Source organism: Parus major, chromosome 5 (genome assembly GCF_001522545.3).
Source record: "Parus major isolate Abel chromosome 5, Parus_major1.1, whole genome shotgun sequence".
Classification (NCBI taxonomy): Eukaryota; Metazoa; Chordata; class Aves; order Passeriformes; family Paridae; genus Parus; species Parus major.
This window is the reverse complement of record NC_031774.1, coordinates 47,599,055-47,622,303: the sequence shown is the minus strand read 5'-3', so window position 1 is coordinate 47,622,303 and position 23,249 is coordinate 47,599,055. Positions and strand designations below refer to the sequence as shown.

The window sequence follows — 23,249 nt, the reverse complement described above, 5'->3', positions numbered from 1 at the left end:
GTATTCCAGCTGTTATTCTAAGATGGTGGAAATTAAAATTCTGTTGACTTCACTGGAGCTTTGCCAGTTTTTCTCAGAGGAAGATTTGGTTTCAGAATATTTAGTGGAGCCTGTATCTGACACATGCACTGCAGGCACTGTGGGTGCTGGGTGGTAGCTGTACTGATGCCAGTAGCTGGAGTGATTGGGAAAGGGAAATTCCACTGTGTAACAAGCGTTGTGGTTCCAATCTTCTCATCTTTCTCATCAACCTTCCATCTCATATGGAAATGATATATTCAAACTGTCTCTTGCAAAGGTGGAACTGTGTTAGGCTGTCCTTTTCTAATCCTGAGTGATGTGTAAAGGGTTGGAACTGTGTCCTGACTCTAGGACCCTGATCACTCTGAGTCCAGTAGAACAGAGATTTGAACCTTGGCCTCCTGAATTTCCTGTTGGTGCCATGGTCTCAGGTCACCACAGCCTGAAAGCATTTCTTTTTCACATCACAGATCTAAAAAAATATCTTGACATAGTAAAATTTAAGTGCTATTTTTTTCATACTCTGAAAGGTAGTCAGTGCCTCAAATTTTCCATGCTTTTTCCAACTGTATCATCTTTTCTATTAAAATTTACTGTGTCTCCTTCAATTTTTTTTATCCTTTAACACCTCTTATAGTATTATCACCAAAAAAAAGGAAAAAAAAAAAAAGAAAAAGAAAAAATCACCAATTGTTCCAGCAAGCACAAAGCAATGGAACTAATGTAGGTTTCATGTCACAACAACTTTGGTATCTAACTAATGAATCCATTTGTAAGATACCTGCTGACCGCCACAGACAAGTAGTTCCTGATCCTGACTTTATTTAGTTGTTCCTGTGCATAATCCCACTGCAGACACTGAAATTAATGATAACTCTTCTGTGAATTTCAGTGTTTGCAGGTTGAGGGCCTCATTTATTAAGGGTTTATCACTGCAAATTTGCAGAAAACACCAAACCCTCACAGCTCCTGTGGGCCTCATTTTCAGTCCTGCAGAGGCATCGTAATACCATGTTTGCTATAGCTGAGTCATTCCCATGACAACAGATGGAGTCTAAAATACATGATTCTGACCTTGCTGTGTGATCAAACAAAACAGAGAAGCTGGGCATTGAAGACAAAAAAAAGTTCATTGAACACAAATGCCTATAAACCCAGCAAGCAAGTAGGAGAGAAGCAGCAGATAAAAAATAAATATTTCTCCTTCTCTGAAGTTCTGCTCCAAGGTACCTGTCCCTCCACAGATTTTCCTAATCTTAGGATGTGCTACAAGTATCCTCCTCTGCAGAAAGCTCCAGGGAGAGCAAATGAGAGCTTGTTAATAAATCCATTTTGCATTAATTCTTTCTGGAGGATGAGCTGTGAAAAGCAATACTATTTTACAGCTTCTTCCAGTGTATCTAAAAGCAAGGCATTTTGGAAAATGGGACAAGACTGAAATGTTACTTGAGTTGCATTAATAGTCCTTGCTATAGAAATCAAGGCAGAGTCAGTGAACTGCCTGAATCAAATGCTGGATTGGTAGAAGAATCAGGTAGGAAAAACATTAGTGGCCAGCTGGCAGTGTGGTCATCACAGGAAACCAGTGACAGGCCTGAGTGACCATAAGGTGTCTTCTTCCTGAGCAGGAACAGAGACAAGGCACAACTGGAAAGGCTCACATTTTCCTCCAGTTCATAGGCTGAAAGTCATAACAGGGAAGAGATGTGTTGCAGCTGGCCTGGCAGTCAACTAATAGTTTCAGACTGAAGTAGCTTTTAAAAACAATTCTAAGGGACTGACAGCAGTAAAACAAAAGTTTTAGGTATTGTTAGGAAGACTGGTGGTCCTCACAACTGTGTCAGTGAGAGGTGGATTTCTAACACCCAGTTTGAGTTTGTGAGAACATTTTTGAGGATTCCAGTTGTAATGAAGTATCGAACAGTCACTCTCAGGATCCTACCCTGTAACAACATCAGCATTAAGACTTACTGTGCCTTAGTGGTAGGACAAAAAGCGTGGTTTGAATTGTCCCAATGCAGAATTAACTCGGATTTGATCTGTTAATATCTACAAACAAACTTGCTCATGGATTCTGGAACCTGGCAAGGGTCTTTCCCCTTACAGCTAGGACACTCTGATAAATATATTTTCATATTGGTGCATATTATGGATGCAATGAAGAATTAAGAATGAGAAGTCTGTGTCAGTGAAAACAAAGATGTGAATGACAGTGCACTGGTTTACACTGAACACACCCAGAATTACAGAGACAGGCCCAGAGAGCTCTGACCAAGCCTTGTGGCTGCCACGCTTGTGCATAATGGATTTAGTGTTGACTGTAAGCACAGAAGACCCTCCAGGTTTTGTTCAGCCTATTGGCAGATGATATCCAGCGGGGGAGAAGGATTTCATGTCTGGACTGGAGAAGGGAAAGTCTCATTAGTACAGCTTCTTACACCTTGTCCTTTGAGAACAGGTCACAGTAGGAGCAGATGACATCTGCAAGGCAGCCAGGTTGGTGAAGCTTTGATTTCATGGGTAAATAGTCACTGTACCCAGGGAACTTGCCCAGTGATGCTCAAAGTCAGTCCCACTCACGCCCTGGCATGTACACTTTATCCACTGACAGTTCCAGTGTCCAGGGATCTGAGTTTTGCTTGGCCTCAGTGAACAAATTACAGTCCAGATACTGTGGGCCAGAAATGATAGAGCAAACAGCTGTTGCTCTGCTGCCTCTACATCTGCCTGACACAGTAATTAAATCTCATCAGCCATTCAATATAATGGAAGCAAACCAACTACAACAGAAGGATTTTGCAGTATAACTGTCCTGTGATGTATAACTGCAGCTGTATATTTACCTTTGTAATTAATTCTTTAAGCATTTGTATGGAGTTACAAGGGGCTGAGTAATTTAGAAAGCAGTGGAAGAGATCGTTAAAAATAGCAGAAGGCATAATTACTTTCTTCTACCATCAATCTCCTCCATATCTTCTCTGCTGATGTTTCCCATGGACAATTTATGTTCATTATATTACCTTCTTACTAAAATTATCTCAGATTTCATTTCCAGGTTTGGAAAAAGGCAACAGTGCTAGGGTGGGACAAAGGCATTGCCTGTTAAACACCCCATAGTGGGCAGAAGCCCTAATTTTGCTGCAGGACTGACATTGCCTGTGACTTGAACATAATAAATTAATTTCCTTTTGTGGAAAACGTGGGTCCCACTTCAGTGGATGTTCCGTGCTGACATTTATGATGTAGGCTGGTACCTAATATAGCTGATTAAGCACTGCATTTATGCTCATTGTATAAATCCTTGTTTGATGAAATAAGTGGGTTATTGAGCCCTTTTTATCAGATTTCTTTTCAAGAGAGTTGATTTTTTTTTTTATTTTTTTTTTTTGAAACTCACACAGTTCAACTTTTTGGCAGGAGTACCCAGGAATCTTGCCAGTGGAAATCTCCCTTCTTAATTAACCTCTTCTGAATTTTGATTTTGTAGCCACAGATTTATTCTCCCCTGGTCATCCTATACCAGATCAAATGTATGAGGTTAACTGACCTGCTCTAGGTTTGCACCAGCATAAAGAAATGGGACTCCTTTGTGTGTGTGTCCCCCAAGGCTGCACAGAAATAGATGTCTCCTTCACTATCAGTGTTGTGTTTGTCTCATTCCTTCACATCACACAAAGTTTTCAGCTGGGCCTGGTAAAGTATGAGGAATACTGAGGCAGGCTGCACTGTGGGGCCTTTTTTCTGACCTCCAGTCTTGCAGACCCCAAAGCCAAAGCATGTTGATGCAGGGCACGTGACCAGGAGCTGGATGAGCTGCAAGTGAAGTTCCTTTGTGCTGATGGAGAGCAGAAGCTGTTCCTCTTTTCCAGGCACCATCACTCTCATTTTACTGACTGGAGAGTAGCAAAGCCAGGCCATCAGTGCCCTGTGCTGGCTGTGAGGGACCAGTTGGCAACTTGGGTATGAGCATGTGTAACCAAGCTTTGTGACTGGAAAATGAGCTTAGAAACAATCATTTTCTTCTAGAAAGTCAGCAGTGATTTCTTTCTATAAGCAGCAGTTGCCAGCAGGGAATTCTTGAAAATAGTGAATGATTCTCCTAAAAGACGTAATTTAACTTCAGTCAGCTTCAGTGTGCCCAGCACCCAGGCTGGATCCTAGGCCAAGGACAACAGGGGCTGTTCTGACCTTCTCCCTGGCAGTATTTGGAACAAACCTCCCCAGTAGTTTGTTTTTCTGAGCTGCTCTTTGTTTTGTGTTTTCCAGAAGCGCTCTGGAGGCGTGTGCTCGTACCTGCACCGCGTGTGCCGGGCGGCACTACCATTGCAACTGCTGCTGCTGCTCCTCCTGCTCCTGGCCTTCCTCCTGCCCCTGGCACAAGAGACCCACAGCTGCACACTGGCCAACAACTTCGCTCGCTCCTTCAAGCTCATGCTGAGATACGAGGGCCCACCTCCAACATAACTTCTTGGTGTGGCACGAGGTGACTGGCAGAACGCAGACTCTTTATTTCTAGTTGCTTCTGTTGTAGATTTTAGGGCTTCTAACATGGCCATCATGTCAACTGGATAGATCACATAATTGCAACATAAGATTAATCCATTCTAATCAGGTATTGGAGCAAAATTAATATTTTTACAATTTTTTTATTATTGTATTTATAATATGTATATAGAGATTGTGTATGTGTATGTATGTACATATATATATATATAAATGCATATCTGTGGTCAAACCAGCAACCACCATCTACTCATCCACTGTTTAAGGATAATTCTGCAATGTTTCTGCCATCTTTCCGCAAGCAATACTGAAGGATGGTGTTGTGGGATTTTCTGGGTGATTTTTAACATCAGATTCTTGTTTACAAAGACTGAAGTCAGAGCAAGTATGAGAGCATTTGGCATGCACCAGAGTGTAAACTGGAGAGCAGGCACAGTAGAATCATGTTTGAATAGAGTGGTTGATATTCAGCCCAAGGAAGATTTGGACTATTCTCTTTGAAAGTTGAGCTGGTTTTACAGTATCTGGATACTGCAGGGATTGCAGAAGCTAATAGAAGTGTTTCTACTGACTTCAGTAGGAGTGGGGGTGGACCTCCTCTTGTTCTTATTTTTTACCAGATTTCTTTTCCAGCTACTGTATTCTCCAGCCCACCTGAATCAGGAGAGGTGGAATACAGTGGGAAGAAAGCAAGGAAAAAAAAAAATATATATTTTTTTAGCATCTCTCTAGCAGGAGAACTTTTAAAATCAGGTCATAATTTTCTGAACAAATTTGTGAGCGCTGAACAAAACCTTGTATCACCAATCTTGTCTATAAAAAAGAGTGGGTTTTTTGTTAGTTTTTTGTGTTTGTGGGGTTTAGTGATTTGGTTTTGTTGGGTTTTTTACTTTATAAAGAGGCATTTGGTAACAGATTATAAAGCCTAAACAGTGAGATGCAGCCTGGCTCAGTGTCAGTAAAGCAAAAATTGGAAGTACTTTAATAATACCACCCTGGAAACAAGATTCCTACCTAGAATTCTTTTGTGTTAATGGTTTATGGAAATTGTGTAAACTGATTATATCAAAGACAGTCATGCATAGATTTCTATGTAATCTAAACTCTAAAATTATGGCAACTTGTCATTTTTTTACCTAACCCTATGCCTGACTATCAAATTTTTGAATTTTAACATTTTAACATTGCCTTTTAATGTAAAAGCAATTCTCACTTCAGAGCAATGAAGCCATTCTTAGTGGTGTTTTATCTAATTGATAAGACATTCACTTCAGGAAGAGAAGGAAAGCCTGTGATTTCTTTCTTGAAAGACCCATGGGGAGAGGAGCTATAATTTGCTAGAGAACGGGACATATTAATTCCTTCTTTGCAACTTTCTGGTTCTTTCTGGTGGCAGAGGACATACTTCCTCCTGCTCTCCTGATTAGCTGTGCAAGTGTCATGCACATTCCTCTAAAAAATTACTGCCAGCCCTGGGGGGAGAAACCCCTGTGGCTGCCCAGCAAGGAGTTAATCATCACACACATCTCCATGTCATATTAAATCTTCCTTTAGAAAAGAAGTGTGGGGGAAGAGGGGCAGTAATGAAACCTGCCCTGTGTGGTTGTGGATGGCTGTAGGTGTGCACACACCTTACTTTGACATAGCTACATTGCAGTTCTCTGTGTTTTGCTGAGCTGTTCCAGGTGATGAAAGTAAAATACCAGTGAGAAAGTAAAAGTAATGAGGAATAATAAAGCTGCAATTGGAAATCAGTAGGGAGATAGAAAAGTTTTTTCTATGAAAGCACAAAATCTCACATCAGATTTCTTTCTGCTGAGTCTTTCTGATCTGGGTGATTTGTGTGGGTTCACAAATGCATTTGACACCATGGGAGTGTGTAACAGGGAGAAAAAATTTCTGCACAGAGGATCTTACAAGAACAACTGCATCATCACCTTGATGTTTCAGTGCTCTGGCAGATTTTTTAAAAAAAAGAACCAAACAACTAAATTAGAAACACATTTTTGCTGCTGGGTTTGCAATCAGTTTATTCTGCAAGTCCCCTGTCTGTAATCTTGGAAAGTTTTGCTTTAAATCTCAGTCAATCCATTCTCATTAACTTAAATAATCTGAATATCTCACAGAAGTGGTGAATATATCTACTTCTTTGCAATGAAAACTATCCAAAGCACAGGACTTTAATGTTCATATCACTGAAAACAATTTAAGTCTTCCATGTCATTTACCTCACCTGTCCAAGGCAGGTGTGAGATTTATCTGGCAAAGAAAGAAAGAAAAAAATCACAAAAGTAAACTTGAGATGTAAATGTGAAATTTACTTTCTTTTTTATTCTCTTGTGGGTTTTGTTTTTTTCTGAAAAGCTTGCGATACCTATTCCTGGTAGTGTGTGTAAATATTAATCAAGTCAGTCATTAGAATAACCAAAACAAACTGCCCAGCCCAGCTTCCAGGAAACTGTACAAAGCTCAGATTCCTCAAACACAACCTAAATCATACTGCTTCCAAACCAGTCCTTAAAATCTTGAGCACAGTTCCTCATCTTTGCTCACAGATGATTTGGTGGTTATATGCTCACTTTTGTGCCTATAAAATCCCCAGCTCATACATCTCTGACATCCAGATGTAACTGAGATGTGTTATAGCTCAGGTTCAGACTGGGGCCACAGCCTTAAGCCTTCCCTTGCCAAAACATGGGATGTACAGAACCCTGGATGTGGTGTGCAGCCGAGGGCTTGCAGTGTTTTGCCCCAATCCAGATGCAGCCACAAAGGCTGCTGAGCCCTCCCTGACACATGGAAGGGCTTTGAGGTTGTGTGCTTTGTGCACCTGGCCCGTACTCTGCCCGAGCTCCTGCCTGCACTGTTGGACCCAGGAGCTGCTTGGCCACATTAATGACCCTGCAGTGCTGAAGGCAAAATCCTGCACTCTATTGCCCATGCATCACAGTCAGACATTACCCCAAGGCACACTTCAAACCCAACCTCTGGCATGAAAGCAAGCCTCCTTTGTAAACTGTAATTGATTTTGAAGCCTGATGCTTTCAAGAGAATTTTCCATGGCAGCAATACATTGAAGTAGAAAATTGCTATTGTGCCCTATGTCTATTAACAGCCCTTTCTCTGATTCCAGCCAGCAATTTAAATGGTATTAAATATTATTTATATATGCCCTCTCCATAAATCTCTGTATGAAACACATCTTCAGTTCTAAGCACATACATTAAAAATGTTGTATTCCTCTGCTAACACTCCAGAGCAGTCATGATTTCTACCAAGTGCTACTTTATTTGTACTGACCAAGAACTTTGAAAATTCAAACATTTGTGGCCGTAAATTAAGATACTAAGCTAACTAATAGAATCACCTAGTGGTCACTGAATAATTTGGACAGCTTTTAGAATGGCTTTATGTTTATTCTCTTTAATCCCTTTTGTTGGACTATTTGTAGATGTCAGAGAGAAGAAACATCTCAAAAAAATGGCCATTCCTAGATAGACAGATGGTGATCTCTACACATCAGAAAAAATAGTATTTTCTCTAGTTGCTCTAGACCTCAGGAGTTTGCTACACCAGATCTCCTTTTCAGTATTAAATAGGGAATGTTTTACTTTGATGTGTGTGCAGACACATCTCATTAGCACTAAAGAGATTTAAAGAGTGAGTTCATGTACAATAATTCTTTTAACTTGTGTCAACATGAGAGTCCTCTTAATTTGAGAAAAAAACCTACCAGAACTGCTGTGTGACAGAGATTCCCAGACCAAACAAAGCCTTTTGGAATAACTAAAGATTACAGACTGAAACTAAATGATCCACCATAGGAAACTGGAAAAATAGTTTTGCCTTTCAAGAAATGCTGGTATAAAACCCCCAATAAACATGTCTTTGCCAGGCAGTATAGATGTCTTTCAAGTCATAGGTTATGTGCCCAGCTGGCTGTAAGAGCTGCTTCTGGAGACTTTACTGCCCCTTGGACAGGATCATTTGCTAGGCTGCAGCTGAAAACACGTTTGTCCAGAGAACCTATACCAGCTTCTGCCAGAATCGCTGGGGGCTGTTGAGGATATTCTTAGCAGTTCCCAGACCATTGACCTGCTCTGAGCCATTACAAGTTTATTGCATTAATTTATCTGTCAGCCGCTGGCAGCTCTCAGAAAACAGTTTATTAAAATACTAAAGATAATATTTCTGGTGCAGGCAACATGATTCAGTGAGAAATCAATCTTACTACTTTTGCCATATTTAAAAAAGGTATCTGTGGGTTATACTGGAGTATAAACAGGTCAGTTGTAGGTGTTGGGTAACTGCAGGATGTTTTAGGCACAAGGCATTTTGACTCTTACATGTCCACTTAAGAACTGTGAGATCATGTTACATTTGTTAAATGCTAAAACAAAACAAAGATTCTTGAATTAAAAGAAAAAAAAAACAAAAAAAAAAACCCAAAACAAAACCAAAGAAGGATGGAATAATCTGTCACACAGTTGTTGTTTTTTTATTATCACTTTTCTATCCAATTTGAAATATGAATATGTGTCTACCAGAGAGTTATCAGTTGATCTGGAAAATAAGTAATATCTATCAGGAATATACCAGTTCAAACTGTAGCCTAAATGGCACCTCTGTTCCCTCACCTGCTTCAGGAAATGCCAGATTTTGCCTCACTGTACCTGTGAGATAAAAACCCTCCTCCTAGTAAAGTGTGGGTAAGGTGAAACTGCACAGCTTAAGGTGCAGCATCCCAGTGGAAGCAGCAGGAGACATTAGTTCTTGCAAAGGTAGCCTGATATCCCCAGTGCACGAGGGGAACATGTAGGGCTGGAATAATGAGAGCAGTCCAGGACTAATGGTACAGGAACAAGGGCTTGCCATCCTGCTCTGCCTGACAGAATTTTGACAGCGGCAGTCAGCACAGTTCAGTTTCGTGTCCCTGGTTGTGGAAGGAGGCTCCCCTCAGGGTGATTCACTTGAGCTGAGATTTGAGCCCTGGAAGTGTTTTTCACTTTTCATTAAACAGAGAAGAAATTGCTAAATTAAAACCCCTCAGTGACAGGTTAATGGTAGGTGGTGGGTGTTGATGTTCCAGGAAAAGATACAGGAAATGCAATTATAGATAGAAAGCTAGTCATGGTGGTCTCTGTTCAATCCTCAGGAGGCAAAAATGTATTGTAGAACTGAAGTGGGAGTTTTTCTGTTCCTTTTCAAGTAAATGTCAGGTGTTGTCTTTAGTCTTCTGGATTCTGGAGGCAAGCCTATTCAGTGCCTTACTGAATGCTAGTGGCTTTCTGGCTCCAGAGCCACTTACATCAGCGAGTTACACATTATTCCAAGTTGTGTGAAAAAGGTATTCCCCTGAACTGGTTTTGGATCAGAAACTTTTTGTTTGGGGAGTGGGGATGGTTTGCTTTTCCTTCTTTTGGCCACTTAGTGTTAAATCCTAGGCAGCAGGAAGACCAGCACTACACTTTCCAGGCCGTGTTCTCTTTCCTTCTTTTATGAGAGCAGAGGAGATTTGGCTTTGCTTCCTTTCCAAAGTAAATTATTTCAGTATTTTATTCTTCTTTTCCTGTTGCAGTTCTTCCACAGCCTAGGTCATTCCTATCACCTTAAGTGTTTCCAGTGGCTGTTCTTACTCAACACTTAGAGCAAAAATCTGATCCAGTTTCAGTAAGTTTAAAATCCAGTCATTTTTTCCCCCATTGCAGCTCCTCCTGCAGATGCTCTGTCTGTTTCTGCTGTCCCCTGTGTCAAACCAGCCTTCATCACTATCTGAGGGGACTCTAGTCCTGGTCAGTAATCTCTTCCAAGTCTCCTGGCCATGTCCTGCCCTCATCTGCCTTCAATTTTGGCTCAGGGACTGCCCTTAATAGCCACATCTGCAGACAGGATGTGAGGGTGTCACTTAACAAACAATTATTAATAATGAAAGCCTTGCTATTAGCACTGTTTATAGCCTGCCCAGAGCCTTTTTCTCTTCTCCTCTCTAAGCAGGTTTTGATATATAATCCAATTACTGTGTGCAGAAAATTGCCCCTCAGTCAGCACAGAGGGCTGGTGGTTCAGCTGGGGCTCTGCAACCCTCACATTGTCACTGCTGGGGTAAGAGCTCCCAGGTGCTGCTCAGCCAGGGTCTGTGCCCTTGAGCTGCCAGGAGTGTTCCATTCTCGTTGTTATACACCCTAAATAAGCCAAAACCCCTTTTTTCTGACCTGGGGAAAGTAAAAAAGAAAACTAAAATGATCACTTTTCACAAACTGATTTCACAACTCATTTATCATGCCCAATAGCAAGCCATTTATTTTGGCTCCTTTTTGCTCCATGAAAAGCCATGTGTTAAGAGGGAGAGGTGGGTTTGGAGAGCAGTGCCACCACCCTCAGAAGCACTTTGCTGGGAGGCCTCCTGCTGGAACCCAGGGGCAGGAGCTGTTATTTCTCCTGAAGTGATTCCCACCTTCAAAACCAAATTATTTCTTTTGTCAAGTCTAATAAGCACTGAACACCACAGACTTTGTTTCACTACAGATATGAATGAATGCCTCTGTACAGTACTTTCTGTTGCCATGAAATATATATATATATGTATGTCTGTATATATATATATATATATGTAATGGGGAGTGTAATTATTGTTCTACTTAAAGGTGACATTCCACTTCACTGTAACTTTTAAGTGCAGCTTTTAAGGGAAACTATCTTAAAGGGAAGCTGGAAGAGGTACTTGTTTTAATGAGCTTTGATGAGATTTAATAAGCTTTGAGTCTGGGTTTCAGTCTTTGGGGTGAAAAGCACCCAAGCTGATTTTTCCATCACATTTCCAGATCAAACCCTGTAAGAATTTAACCTGGGAGGCATTGCTTGAACACTGGCTGTTCCTGAAGGTGTTTGGATGTTGCTATGTGTTTATGTCTGTCCTCAAACTTCCATTTTGTACATGGGCTTGACTGGAAGGCAAAAGACACACGTTTGTCTTGCTCCAAGACCCTGATGGTAATTTTTGCCTCAGTAAATGTTTTCCCTTGGATCAGTGTGACTCCTTCAACTTTTTTTCCCTTTTAATTTGTGTTAACTGAGTTTGTCAGGTGATTCCAGGAGGGCACACTCCATCTGCCCAGCCTCAGAGCTTCCCTTTCAGCAGCATACCTTCTTCTCTTTTGTTTACTTGGCTGTACTGGACCACTGTGAAGCAATTACACGAGCAATAATGCAGGTGTTGCATTTTTCTGTCATTGCCTTTCTTAAGACAAAACTCTCCATTGACACTGAAAAGTGGTAGGAGAGCCAGGAGCTGTTGTTTACTGGCAATATAACCCATGTCCAGTGTTCCTACGGGGGTCCTCACTCCTCAGAGCAGTGGGCTGTCTCAGGCCCAATTTAATTTGTAAGCCTGGATTTTAAACAGTTTTGGATCCCTTCACCAACACTCCATCAATCTTGCTTCCATCAGTTTTTGTGCTTTTCTTTAATTCCAAGCTAGAAGAAAGTTGAAAGAAATGTGCTAAGACTCTCATATAGGGTGAGTGAATATCCCACATATTTCACAAAAATTGCAACAGAATGAAGGGATTTGCTCTCACATTGAACAGAATTAATAAGTTATAACTGATAAATTAAATAGTTATTAAGAACAGCCTGGAGCAACATTTCTGCAATCAAACTGTTCTCTGCTTTTAATTTAAAAGTCAGCAGATACTGAGATACATTTTGCCACCTTCTTTAAGAAATTACTTGAAACTAAAATTTGGATTCTCCTTAACAGGAAGTTTATTGATGTGATTCTAAATTTCATCAGCATGTCCTGTATTAGATCACCCGCCTGTGGGCACAGGAAAAACCAAAGGCTGTTCACAAGAGAAACTCATATTATAAATGGTTGTAAAATTCTTCAGAGCTCCTATCCACTTCCAAATGTCAGTAATGGGGAGGATACAAAACCTTCCTGTGAACCCTGTCATTTTGCATGTTAAAATCCTGGCTTGAATTCAGGTCTCCACCTCAGCTTTTGTAAATGTTAATATTCAAGTTGAACAAAAACCTTAGAGGCAATTACAGCATGAACATCTCTTCTTGTTTATGTATGGTAGCTGATAGCAAAGTCTGCAATAATAATCTGTGTTTATACATGTGCTGTACAATGTAACAGTTGGGTACAAAATACCTTTTAACTGTCACAAGAGAATAACTGGATTGATGTCACTTTTCGCTTGTACGAATATAATTATTTGCCTTGCGGGGACCAGTTCCACTTTTGTCATGTTATTTATGATTTTTTAATACAATTGTGATAAATTAGGCTCATTTCTAAGGTAAACAATACTGGAGCCAAGCAGCTGTCTCTGTACATGTGCATGTTATCACAGCTGATATCAAGTCCAAGTCAGACTCCTTGCTTTGCTTGGACCTTTCTTTAACCTTTCAGGCTTATTCAGGGAAATGTGGACCACTCTATTTTCTTATTAAAAATACAGCTTTGTGGAAAGCTGAACTTATTTTTTAAATATTTTCTTTTCTGGTTCAGAAAGACTATAACAATCATATTTTTCTAAACTGCCTATTGCTTGTGTTGGGAAATTATATAGAGATATATATTTTGCTCTACAGATTTCCATGTACTTTTGGAATTCTTTGTTTTCATAGATAAATCCTCCTATTTGCTAGAATTTGCTCAAAAAGCTGTAAGCTTCTGTATACTGACTGACTCTGTGAAATTCTATAAAAACGCAGCTGCATCAAAAGACTGACTTTATGTTTTATGTAAATTGTTAGAGCTAAGTCATCCTTAGTGTTATGCCATGCAAGATGTACAAAAAGAAATCAGGTCATTGTTTTGAAAGGCTGGACAGTGTTATGTCACTGCCTAGAAAGTTCCAGATGAAAGTCAGGAAGAAATGGTACCATTTTGGGCCCTGAGTCTGTAGTTTTTTTGCACTGTTTAGAACCTTATTTCAAAACTAGTCCCATGAAACTTCATGGGAAATATTAAAAATAAGAGCCTGTGGTGTGTGAATAGCTCTGATAGAGTAAGGACCTTTTCTAATGAAGAACAGGACCTTTTAAGCAGTTAAGAGGCTATGATTTGAGTATTTCAGGACAACTTTTTGTCCTGTTCAGCTTTTCTGAGCTGTGGACTCCTCCTGTGTATTGTGGATTTATTCCATAGCTGAAATGCCAGATTAAATTGATTGAAGCCCCAGGAGCAGATGAACATAATAGAAAGCTGCAGTGAAATATTGCAGAAAATGGCCTGATTTCATTCTTTAGAGCAATAGTTAAAGTAACTCACAGCCTTGGCTTCTTTGCACCTGTGAAGCAGAGGCCCTTGTTTTGTACCTCAGCTGTGGTATAACACAGAAGGATTTCTGCTCTATGCTTGGAAAATACTGTCTATTCCTCATTCTTGTCAAAGCATAATATTTCCCAAGTAAAAAAATCTGATTCTTCAAGACTCATAAGTCTTAGGGGACTTATTAAGGGGAGTTAAGGGGCAGCTGGAACCTTCCGTGGTCCAGCCACATTACTCCAAAAGTTTATCCCTCGATGAAAAATAAAATACAATGTGATTTTGCTGTTTGCAAGTAGGATCAAGAGACTGGAAATCACCATCCCAAGCCCTTGCCTGTTCTATGATGCTCCACTGTTACCAATGAACTGTGTTGAATTGGATTATGAAATCAGAATATTTTATTGCATGTGTCCTTTTATGAAATGAAAAGATAGTTGTATTTAATGTTGCAGTTACAGTGTAGTAAATAAACACATGTGCATTTCTTTTTAAGGACTTCTGGATTATTTTGGGTGCTGGTTACACATTTTTGCTGTGCTTGTTTCATACCATCAGAGTATTTGGGCTGACCTAGAAACAACCAGAACAAGTAAAGCAAGATTTGCTTTGATAGGATATAAGATAAGATTTGCTGCTGCCTGCCTCTCAGGTATCACTGGAAGATGGCTGTGCTAAATGTAGCTACTTCATTCCAGTCCATTGAGATTTAACAGAAAATGTCAGCTTTTCTGTAAGCTATTTAGGTAGAATTCTACTGGACCTGAAGAAAATGTGAATTTGCTAAATCATACTATGATTCGGTATGATTTCTTATGGCCCCTGACACTCTCTGCAGGGTTCTCCTCAACCCCAAACCTGGTAAGACAAAGGGGAGATTTTTTGTGAACCTCAGGTTTGAAGTTAACACCAATCACATGTGGTGAGCTAGCAGCTGATTCCTGTAACCACTGCTGATCTCTCTGAAGAGCAGTCACTGCAGCATGTGTGGATGGATGCACAACTCTCATTAGCATCCAGGTAATTGCTGGTTTCTTTCCTTAGTCTTTATGAGACAAAGTCTGCCAGTACCCTGATTTCAAAGGGTTCCACAGGCAGTTATTTCTGGACAAGTAGAAAATTACTGCAATTTTTTGGTGAACCTGTGGGTTAAGTTCCCTGTTGCTTTTATGAACACATAGGGCTTTATGCAGTTTTTTGACTTCTCTCAGGCATTTGAACTATGTGATCTTGTGCCTTCCTAGGAGCTGTCTCCTGCTAAACCCCCAAAAGTACAAACACAGACACTTCAGCTGATCATAGCTGTGTCAAGGTTAGAGCAGCAGCCTGAATTCCTCCCAGGAGAGAAGGGGATAAAGCCCAGGGCTGTAGGAACAGCAGACTGTTATGGTGGGACAGTCACATTCCCATTAGGGCTACAATTGCTGCACAAAAGGAATTTCTGGTTTTACAGGGTTTTGTTTTTCCTTTGCAAAGCTTTTTTTCATCTTGCAGTTTGTTTTTTGTGGAGGCAGAAAGTAGCCTGCTTTGTGTATATCGGGCTTGTTTTTCTGAGACCAGCAAAAAAACTTTGGGCTTCATTTTGTCCCAGACACTGTACAGAGAGCAGGAAAGACCTTTGTCCAGCAGGGAGGAAAAGTGCCTATGAATAGATAAAACAGCTCGTGCTTGTATGGGGAATGAATATTTGTTGATCAGGTTCAGCCTGCAAACAGCCCTACAGCTGATTGGTGGGAATTGGGACAGTCAACAAGAATTATTATAAACACTTTTAGAGGACAATGAAATCTTCCAGGTAGCTATAAATCTCTTAAGTCATATATTATTGCAGAAACACCTGCTTTAGATAGCAACCCTGCTGCTAGAGGATGGAAGTTTAGGTTGTAGCAGCAAAAGGTGGCAAGTTCAATAAATAAGAATAATAGGGTAAGAACCTCAAGTGGAGTAAATCAGTGTAGCTTCGTTGAAGCTGTTGGAACAAAGTCAATTTACAGCAGAAAGAATCTGGCTTGTAGTCAACAGGGATTTTACAGAATGTTTAAAAACTCTCCATTTAGAGAGTTCTCTGCCTTATGTCTGTGCACTAAATCGTATCCGCACAAAGTCCTTGCTGGATAATGAGGTCATTTCGGATGTAAGCGTTCATTATATGCTTAGGTAAATTAAGGGGAAAAAAACACATCATTAGCAAAGTCTTAAATAAAGGATGGAGCAAGGTTAGCGAGTGAGAACTATTTAAATAGAATCAATCTCAGCCCTGGAGAGTTAATGGGGAGTGGCTTTCTATGGAAAAAGGCTGATGGTGTGTTGATGCTGCACATAGAAGCTGAGCAATACAGCCATGAGAGATTAAAAGCAGGGACTGAGGTTTTTTCCTAGGCTAATATTTCAAGCTTTCTAAACTTCATTCTGTGACATACCATGAATGCAGCCCAGGTTTCCAACTTCAGAAAAATGCTCAGATAAACACATATTGCTGGAGCAAATGAAACTGAAGGCTCATCCGGTTTTACTGTAGCACTCGTAGTATTAAGAGGGATTGTAATATAATCCTCTTCAATGAATAACCCTAACAGATGTTATCAGGGTTGCTCTGTACGAGCTGTGGACCTCTTGCTAGAACTCCCTCTGTGGAAGTCCAGTTCATAAATTGTCCTAATGGGCTGCCTGCCTCGTCCTGCTGCTGCCACGGCATGAAAAGGAGGTGGTTACCAGCGGCCTTGAAAGCCAGCATTATTCCCATCTGCTTTTCATTACAATACTGCTAAATATTTCATGCCTTTTGTTTTACAAACAAATAAGAGCAGAACTAATCTTTTTGTTTAATGTTCGTTGATTGACATTTCAGGGAGGAAAAAAAGTTTTGGGTTTGTTTTGATTTTTTTCTTTACTTCAGATCTCTGCAAAAGCTTTTAATGGAAGATAGACCAGATTTCCGTCGACTTTTCTGGTGGGCTTTTTATGGCACCATTGATACAGGAAAAGATATGGGGGAAATCCAGATGATGAATGTGCTGTTCAATCAGCTGGGAATTCTTTGCTTGCAAGGAGATAACTCGATGAAGTGCAAACAGAGACAGGGAGCAGACGTTGACTGCTTGTCAGCCATATACAGAGCTATCTCTGGCTGGGGCTGCTGGAAAACACTGCAGTTATTAGTCCCCCTTTGCCCTTTCACAGCACCCTGTCAGAGGGTCCCCAGGCACTGCAGCCAGAGCCATCCATTAAACCTCAGGGCAACAAGTCTGTTAAATTGCTGCTTCTTTGCAAGGAGGGGGATGGCAGCCCTGGGAGGATTCAGCTGACATTTGAACCCCCTGCTTCCCTAAACTCCCACTGAAGGGGATGAGTGAAGGCACTCCTGTGGGCACTCCACATCTCCAGCAGCAGGTGCTTTCTCTGTCCTAGAGGGATGGATGTAGGTGACCCAGGTCCACACAGAGACCTTCATCCCCAGGGCAGAGGTGGGGAGGGGGTCAGGAGTCGCCCTGGGGGATGTGCAGTCTCCTCTCAGGCCTGTGGACATGCTGGAGGAAGGTTTAGAGTGGTTTCTTTCCAACCCATGCATCGCCAGGCACAGAGTGAGGCCTCTTGGCCGATACTGTTCCACTCGAGTGGTGGTGTTGGCTGGTTTATCTGGCATTTGGACAAATATCTTCATTAGAGTACCCAGTGGACTGTGTCAGCTGTGAGGCCTAATTGCAGGGTGAGATGGAAGTGTGAAACGTCCCTCAGAAAGAGCTAAATACTCACAGAATCATAGGATGGTTTGGGTTGGAAGGGACTTTTAAAGATCATCTCGATCCAACTCTGCTCCTGCCATAAGCAGGCACACCTTCCATTAGACCAGATTGCTCAAAATTCCATGTGGCCTGGCCTTGAATACTTTCAGGGATGAGGCATCCACGACTTCTCTGGGAAACATGTTCCAGTGCCTCACCACCCTCAGAGTAAAGAATTTCTTCCTACTATCTGATCTACCCTCATTCAGTTTAAAAACATTACCTTTTATTCTATTGCTATCTATCCATATAAAAAGTCCCTTGCCTTTATTTTATAAGCCCCCTTTAGGTACTGGAAAGTGCCAAAAGGTCTCCCTGGAGCTTTCTGTTCTCCAGGCTGAACAACCCCAGCTCTGTCAGCCTGTTTTCATGGGAGAGAGGTGCTCCAGCCCTCAGACCATCTTTGTGTCCCTCCTCTGGACTCACTCCAGGTCTGTGTCCTGTGTCCTGGTGCCCCAGAGCTGGACACAGGACTCCAGCTGGGGTATAAAAAAAGATAAATGGTCCCTTCTTTCAGCCTGTTGCAGCCTGACCCTGCAATGGAGTGGCGATGTGTCAGTGCAGATGGTTAAATCACCATGCTGCATTTGACCACACAGTAGTATTTTTATGTCATTGCACAAACAGAATTGAGTTGGTCTGATCCACTCTTGAGGCAAATTCTTTGCATTTATTGCAGGATTAATTTTTCCCCGATGGCTGATGCATCAACCACCCTTTCTCCCATAATCACTGGCCTGAATTCAGAGGCAGAAGTGAGTCTTGGGGCCTGACCCTAACGCTTGCCTGCAAATAGGCTTTATGACTTACGCTGAACAAGACACCCAAGCAGTAACATTATATATTGGTTTCTGTATTATATGTTTCTTATTCTTGCATTTTCCTTATGAGGATCTCAAGCCTCACTGCAAGGTTTGACTAATTCTCGACAGTCATCTGTGCATTAAGTCCTTTTTGCTGAAATATTATTGCCAGAGCTGAAGATTGCTGTTCTTGAGCATCTCTCTACAATAGCATACAATATTTTCACTCAGGACTGTAAAAATAAATTGTAACAGCCACAGTTCCTTGCATTTTATCATTTTCATTGAGGATTTCGACATTTGTCTTAAAAAATTTCAAATCCAGGAATAGTAAATGCCGAGTCAGAAAAGCTTAGGAAATGGGTCAAATCCAGAGTGCAAGGCAGTATTACAGTGTCTGATCTGCTGTCTCTGATAATACCCTCATAAGACAAGGTTCACTTTTTTTTTCCTCCATTCCTGAATAAATGAATTGCAGCATGTATGAAATCTCCAGAGGCCATCTGTGACTGTAATTCATTTACCTAACTGTATTATGGAACAGATTTTCCACTGAGTTCAAAATTCGGGAAAGGGGGGAAGGGAATAGTATGATGAGAAGGATCTGTGATCCATATCTAAAAGTAAAAATATTATTCAATTGTCATATTTGATGGATAAAGTGTCTGACACACAAGGCAAAGCCATAGCAACTAGATAAATATGTTTAAAGCATTTAATTTCGATACATTAAGAATGAGTTGGAGCAGGGTCTTATCGACACTGAAATTAAGCAGACATTTCTAAGTTACTAAAAGCCTCTGATTTTGTTTAGTTTGGAAGAAAATTTTCTGTAGATAACTTGGAAGTGTAAGGGGAAGTTGGACTTGGTGCACAAAGGAGCAGCTCTGACAGGTCAGGACTAGCAATTACCTTTCTTCTTCATCTGTTATTTTCCAAGTGCCAGCAGCCCCTACTTCATTTGTGTTAGACCACAAGAGGCCTCTCGGCAAACTTATAGACCCTTGGCTTCTGCTTTTAAATGGAAATTAGCACATTCATTTATGACTTTAGCTGCTACAAAAATATTTTTATATATAGGGCACTCTCAATGTTTCTGTACTGTGCTGTTAACATTCGGTAATTGTAATTAGTAACACATCCTCATGAACAGCCATTTGGTTATGTGGCTGTAAGAATCAGATTTCCTCCCTGAGTAATTCCAAGGATGTCACTGAAGCTGCAGCAGGAATGAATTTGGTCCATGCGGCTGGCAGGGTTTGTGTTTACTCTGCAGGCCATGCTGGTGCCCATTGAAGGGTTTTCATTCTGCACCAGGTCGTGTGTTTCTTCATAAAGTGAAACTGTGCAGAAGAGGGAAGTGCTGCAAACTTCTAGAAAATTGTTTTCTGTAGACATCTGATGGAGAGTTCTGGAAGAGGGAGGAACACATTCTCCTCCATGCAGCAATTCAGGGGCTCTGTTGGAGCAGAGAGAAGTGAAAAGAAGGCAAGAGCAGGAGCAAGGCTCCAGAGGAGAAGCTTACCCTGCCATCAGTCTGAAATCAATGGAATGTGCTGCAGCGAGCCCTTCACCTGCAGCCCCGGCACTTGTAGGAACGAGCATCAACTTTTTCCTCCTAGTGAATCAGGCCCTCAAATATTTTTCTTCTGAGCCAGTGCAGAAGTGAAAAAGACACACACAGCCGCTTTCTTTTCCTTCTTCTTCAAAGGTTGGCAAATGCACTCACCTTGCCTGACTCATTTGGTCCCTGTGGGGCATGAGCTGAGTGAGGGCTGGGGAAGGGCTGAGCATTAACAGGGCAGCTTCCAGCCTTGGAGAAGGAGTCACAGCCCCCCAGTTGTGCAGAGCAAGCCAGGAGTGCTTGCCTGGGGACTGAGTGAGCCAAATACTTCCAGTACTGTTGAAAGCTGCACTACTGCTTTCAACTTGACCATCACAGCTCACTAGGGATGAAGTAAATGGCAATTGTATTTCTTTTTTGATCACACCTTCTCATCTATAGCAGCTAAAATATTTTGCAGAGTGCCCACAATGCTGAGAGTAATATTTTTTTATACAATACTGGCAAAATGTTCAGTGACAGGATTTGGTACACACCAGCAGACCTGTATCTTTTCAACAATCCATTTTTCCAGTGGAGAACTAAGATGTTGGCAGAAATGTGCTTTTATTAGTGCAATTATGCCCATGCAACAGGCTTTTTTTTCATACCTGCATCTATCTATTTGTCTGTCTGTCTATCTCTCTATAGTTTCATACCCGTGATCAGCAAAATTTGCGGTGCCAGGCTTCTCTTGGTGAATGAATACTGTAGCCAAGAGGTTAGTAAGTAAAACCAGTGTAGGCTCTTTTCTGTCTCAGCCCTTCTTGATATTCTTCAGATGAGATGATGGTGAGAAATGTGACTGATTTCTTTGGAATTTTTACTTAATTTACACAGGGTGGCAGTTTGGTCCCAGAAAACTAAAATCAAATTCAACAAAAACCAAAAATCAAAATCCAAATTTCCAAGGCTAAATGAGAAAATGGAAATAAAGGAAAGATGCAGCAGTAAGGTTAAAAGCAAAGAATAATATAATTTATATATGGAAAACAAAAAACCATAAATGACAAATGAAGTGGCAGTTTTCTAAAAAAGAGAAGAGGAAAGTGGGGTGAGCTGCAGATGAAAATGCTGTTACAGGAGGAAGAGGAGGGACCTGGCAGGGAGTGGGAGTGGGAGTGGGGAGTGGGATTGGGCAGGAAGGATAGGGCTGCACGTGACTCTGAGCACGGGGCTGGTCCAGTGGGAGGGTGACACTGAGGTGACAGCCTAAAGACACAACATGCCTTTTGTGTAGGCACCAGATGGGCCTGGGATTCCTGTTCTGCTTCTAGCTGGGTCTTGGGTGTCTCCTGGTCACAGGGAGAACCAGGGGCAAATCCTACTCTCCCCAGGAAATCGCTGCCAGAACTCCCTTTGGCTTTCCTTCATTTCACAGTGCAATGGCAATTTTGCACTATGGGAATCTGGCTTGAAATAAGTGGAGAGGAACTGGGGAAACCTGATGTTTCCCATGTACCAGGTGGGTACCTGGCTTGCAGGAGACCCATGAGAGGCAGGGCTGGAGTCAGGGCACAGTCTCAGGCACAACCATGTAACCCACTGGATGTGGGAGCTGCATCCTGGTGCTGCTGATGCCAACTCCCATCCATCCTGTACAGCTGAGGTGAGACCTCCAGGAGCTGGTCTGCAAAAAGGGGATAAGCAGTCAGACCTGCCTATGGATCTTATTAAATTCATGCCACAGCTCCATGCCCTGAAGCCATGCTGGGTTTCCCAAGGGCAGAAGAGGCAGCAAGGCAGCATCTCGGGCAGTAGGATCCAGTCTGGGCACAGCCATCAGCCTGGACAGGCACAGCCACACCAGGGTTCTGCTGCCAACACCTCACCTTATTTCCTCAGTGTTGACCAGAAAAGCTAAATTCCTTCTGCTAATAATCACATCTAGAGATACTTTTTAATAACACTTCCAACCAAGAGTCATATTGCTTATAGTAAGAAATTCCAAATCTTGATCTTCTTGAATGTTGTCACTCTTGCTGTGCTTGGCTCTCCAGCTCTCTTAGAGCAGCTGGTGGGGAAAAAGTGCTTGTGGCACAAGGGAATGCCCAATCCTCTGCAGAGGAGCCAGAGGCAGCCCAGCAGCTGGCCCCAGCCCCGTGTGCAGGGGGGCTGGCAGGGAGCCTGTGGGTATGGTCTGCATCAGACGTTTGGCAGAATTAACTCCTACCTAGGGATCCTTATAACCAGCAGTTACACTCATTTTCCCTCCAAAACCACCTCGACAGTGTTATACTGAAGGCAGAAACCAACCAAAATCAGCTCCTGGCCATGGCCATTGTCACAGGGCACCCCCACGCTGTGTCTCTGCCTCCTGGGCTGTCTCCAGCCACCTTGGACAGTGCTGGGCAGCACAGCTGCCTGCCAGCAGCACAGTCCTCTCCAGAGGGCACCTGGAAAAGCTTCAGGAAAGCTAGAGGGAAGGGTTTGATGGACAGTAAGGGTAAATTTCTGTATGACAGTAGCTAACCACTGCTTAGTGCCTGCCTGCTGTGCTGGAAGGGCAGCTGGGGAATCTGGGTATCTCCTTTCAGAGAGATAGCATTTCAGAGCAGTCCCAAAACACAAGGTTTCATCCCAGAATGAGCAATCTTGGCCACAGCTGTCTTCCTGGGGCCAGATTTTGAGGAGAGCTATCCATGCTGTGGTGCGCAGTGCCCTTTCAGACAGTGACAAACAGTTTGTATTTGTCCTTGATAAAAGCCACGCCTTGTCTGGGTTATTTTTACAGCATTTTAACCACTAGTCGATCACCTTAGTTTTGCTGTGGGAAGAGCTAAATGCAGCAAGTAGAAAGAACCAGACACAGTGTGGCAATATTCAGTGGTGTGTTTGGTACTGCTGCCCCATACTCCCCTCCCAGGGCAGAGTGCATGACCCTGTGAGCTGGCAGATGGGTCCTGCAGCAGGGGAATGGCTGATGTGTGCAATGTGGGGTGATTCCTCCAGGACAGCAAAAAGGCTGTCATTTGTCATGACAGCAACAGGGTCGAGAGGAAGGAGAAATGTAAGCGTTTTCTTCAGTACCACTTTCCCAGCCTTGGAAAATGGAAGTCAGCATGCTGGAGAGCCGTGTTGGATCAAGCTGGTAACTCAAGGTAGCTACCATGGATACAGGTGTCATGTTATTGCTGTCTGGCTGTCACATTGCCCTGGATTTCTTTGCCTATGTTGAGGAAAAACTTGGGTTCCATAAAAATGGACACTGGTTGTGTTAGAGCACAGACAGCTCTTGCATTTGTGCAAATGTATTG

At 42.0% G+C, this 23,249-nt stretch overlaps 1 protein-coding gene across 3 annotated transcripts in view; it reads left to right on the top strand.

Moving 5' to 3' along the window:
* Positions 1-14,299, top strand: part of SYNE3 (spectrin repeat containing nuclear envelope family member 3) — a 62,333-nt gene extending 48,034 nt beyond the window's left edge. For all 3 annotated transcript variants that reach the window (XM_019007017.2, XM_015630990.3, XM_015630989.2), the window contains one exon: positions 4,288-14,299. In XM_019007017.2, coding sequence (XP_018862562.1) covers positions 4,288-4,485 — 198 coding nt within the window. In that variant the 3' untranslated portion in view covers positions 4,486-14,299. The remainder of the gene's footprint in view (positions 1-4,287) is intronic.
* The last annotated feature ends 8,950 nt before the right edge of the window (positions 14,300-23,249 follow it).